Raw genomic sequence first — 2,023 nt, 5'->3', positions numbered from 1 at the left:
AGGCGGCTGAAAAAATATATTGCAATCTGTGTGGGGGAGCTTGACACCTTCTGATTATAGTCTTTGAATAAATACTGTAGTATTAATCTAGTGTCTGAACGTTAGGTTTGAAAACAACAACGCGGGAAGAACAAGGGAAGTCAAAGCCTTATATGCCCAATTCTCGTCAACAAGAAGAAGTTCAGGTTGGAAGATTGAAATTCTACTTTGTCTGCTATTGTAGTGCGTGATTGTCTGCTATTGTAGTGCGTGATTTTCTATTTATAAGGTGCTCGTCTTAAACCTTGTATTCATCCTCGAACGCTTTGTCTGGCCGATCATTGTTTGACATCCCAGAAATCAGACACAATTATTTGATTGATTCCTTAATTTCTATAAGTCAATCAATGGCCGTATTTCCATTGCCCCAGCTTGAAGATAATGCTGTATTATTACCCAGTTCCCAAACTAACTCAACGCAGCCTCAGCTATGTGACGTATGGAGAGATATACAAGGTGCCCATAATTGGAATGGTTTGCTTGATCCCATGGTGCCCAATTTGAAAGCTGAAGCTCTCAGATATGGGAATTTGGCACAGCTTTGTTACGACGCATTTGATGGCAAAAGCTACTCCAAAAACTACGGCACATGTTATCACAGTAAAAGAGATCTGTTCAATAAGATGGGCATGTCTGAAAGTGGCTACCAAGTCAGTAAATATGTTTACGCCAATACTAATCTGTTAAATCAAGTTTTTGGTGAGAAACCAAAAGACCAAGGTGTTTGGTTGGGTTTTATTGCAGTTTGCACGGATCCAAATGAGATAAGAAGGCTTGGACGACGAGACATAGTGATTGCATGGAGAGGAACTCAGACTGCTGAAGAATGGATAGAAGACCTGAGAGATATTCTTGTACCTACAAGATTATCCTATAGATGCAAGAGGACAGGCAAAAACCAAGAGCATCATTTCGCGGATGGAGTACTAATTGAGAGAGGATTCCTGAGCTGCTATACTTCAACTGTCCGTCACCGTCAAGGCGCTGCAGGAGCCACTGTGAACATCAGCACCAGAGATTTGGTAGTCTCAGAGATAGAACGATTGATTCAAGTTTATGAAAAAGAGATGGACAATTTAATCATAACATTTACGGGACACAGCTTAGGAGCTGCTCTTGCAACCTTGAGCGCTTATGATATCAAACAAATGCTTTGCACCAAGCATAATTTTCATCAAATTCCCGTCACCGTCTTCGCTTTTGCCTCTCCCCGGGTGGGAAATCTTGCGTTTGCTAAACGGGTGGAGGAGATTGGAGTGAAAGTGCTGAGGTTTGTGAACAAGCGTGACCTGGTTCCCAAAGTGCCCGGAGTTTGTATGAACGAGAACGTGGGATGCCTCAGCAAATTGCTGCATTGGCTTCCGTGGACATACTTTCATGCTGGCGTCGAGCTTTCTTTACACAACAATTCTCCATTCATTCAGCACACCCATAATCTTGCCTACTTTCATAATTTAGAGCTTTACTTGCATTTACTGGACGGGTACGTTGGAAGTAAGCAGCCGTTTTCTTGGAGTGGAAGAGATCATGCTCTGGTTAATAAGAGCTGTGATTTATTGCGCGAGAAATATGGGAAGCAAATCTTGAACCTCCTAAGATTCAAGTTAACGTAATTCAACCTAGAGATCATAGAGGACTTTTGGAAATAGGACCCTAAAAGTTTCAATTCTAGTAGGATAAAAAATTTAAGAACGAATCAGATTTTTATACATAAAAGTTGGCCTAAAATAAAAATAAGCTAGTGTTTGAGTAGCAAATTGTAGGATGTATATAAATAAAACAATGATCTATTCACTATCCTCCTCCGCTTTAAATATTACATACTATAATGTCTATTTTTTGTGCAAAATGAGTATCAAGCTCCACTTGAAGGAAGAACCATAAAAGTAAAGGTTGGACTAAGAAATAAATCATTTACCTTATTGGAAGTACAATTAAAAAATACACAAGATGTATATGAGTATTTTAAAACGTCGCTATTTAT

General features: G+C 39.5%; 1 protein-coding gene across 1 annotated transcript; it reads left to right on the top strand.

Annotated features, from left to right (window-relative positions):
* Positions 1-386: 386 nt before the first annotated feature.
* Positions 387-1,652, top strand: LOC131862593 (phospholipase A1-Igamma2, chloroplastic-like). Its single transcript, XM_059215077.1, has one exon. It carries the CDS (start codon positions 387-389, stop codon positions 1,650-1,652), a length of 1,266 nt encoding a protein of 421 aa, XP_059071060.1.
* Positions 1,653-2,023: the final 371 nt, after the last annotated feature.

The sequence above is a fragment of the Cryptomeria japonica genome, unplaced genomic scaffold (genome assembly GCF_030272615.1).
Source record: "Cryptomeria japonica unplaced genomic scaffold, Sugi_1.0 HiC_scaffold_49, whole genome shotgun sequence".
Lineage (NCBI taxonomy): Eukaryota > Viridiplantae > Streptophyta > Pinopsida > Cupressales > Cupressaceae > Cryptomeria > Cryptomeria japonica.
The sequence above is the reverse complement of the archived record's forward strand: the minus strand, read 5'-3'. Positions and strand labels throughout refer to the sequence as shown.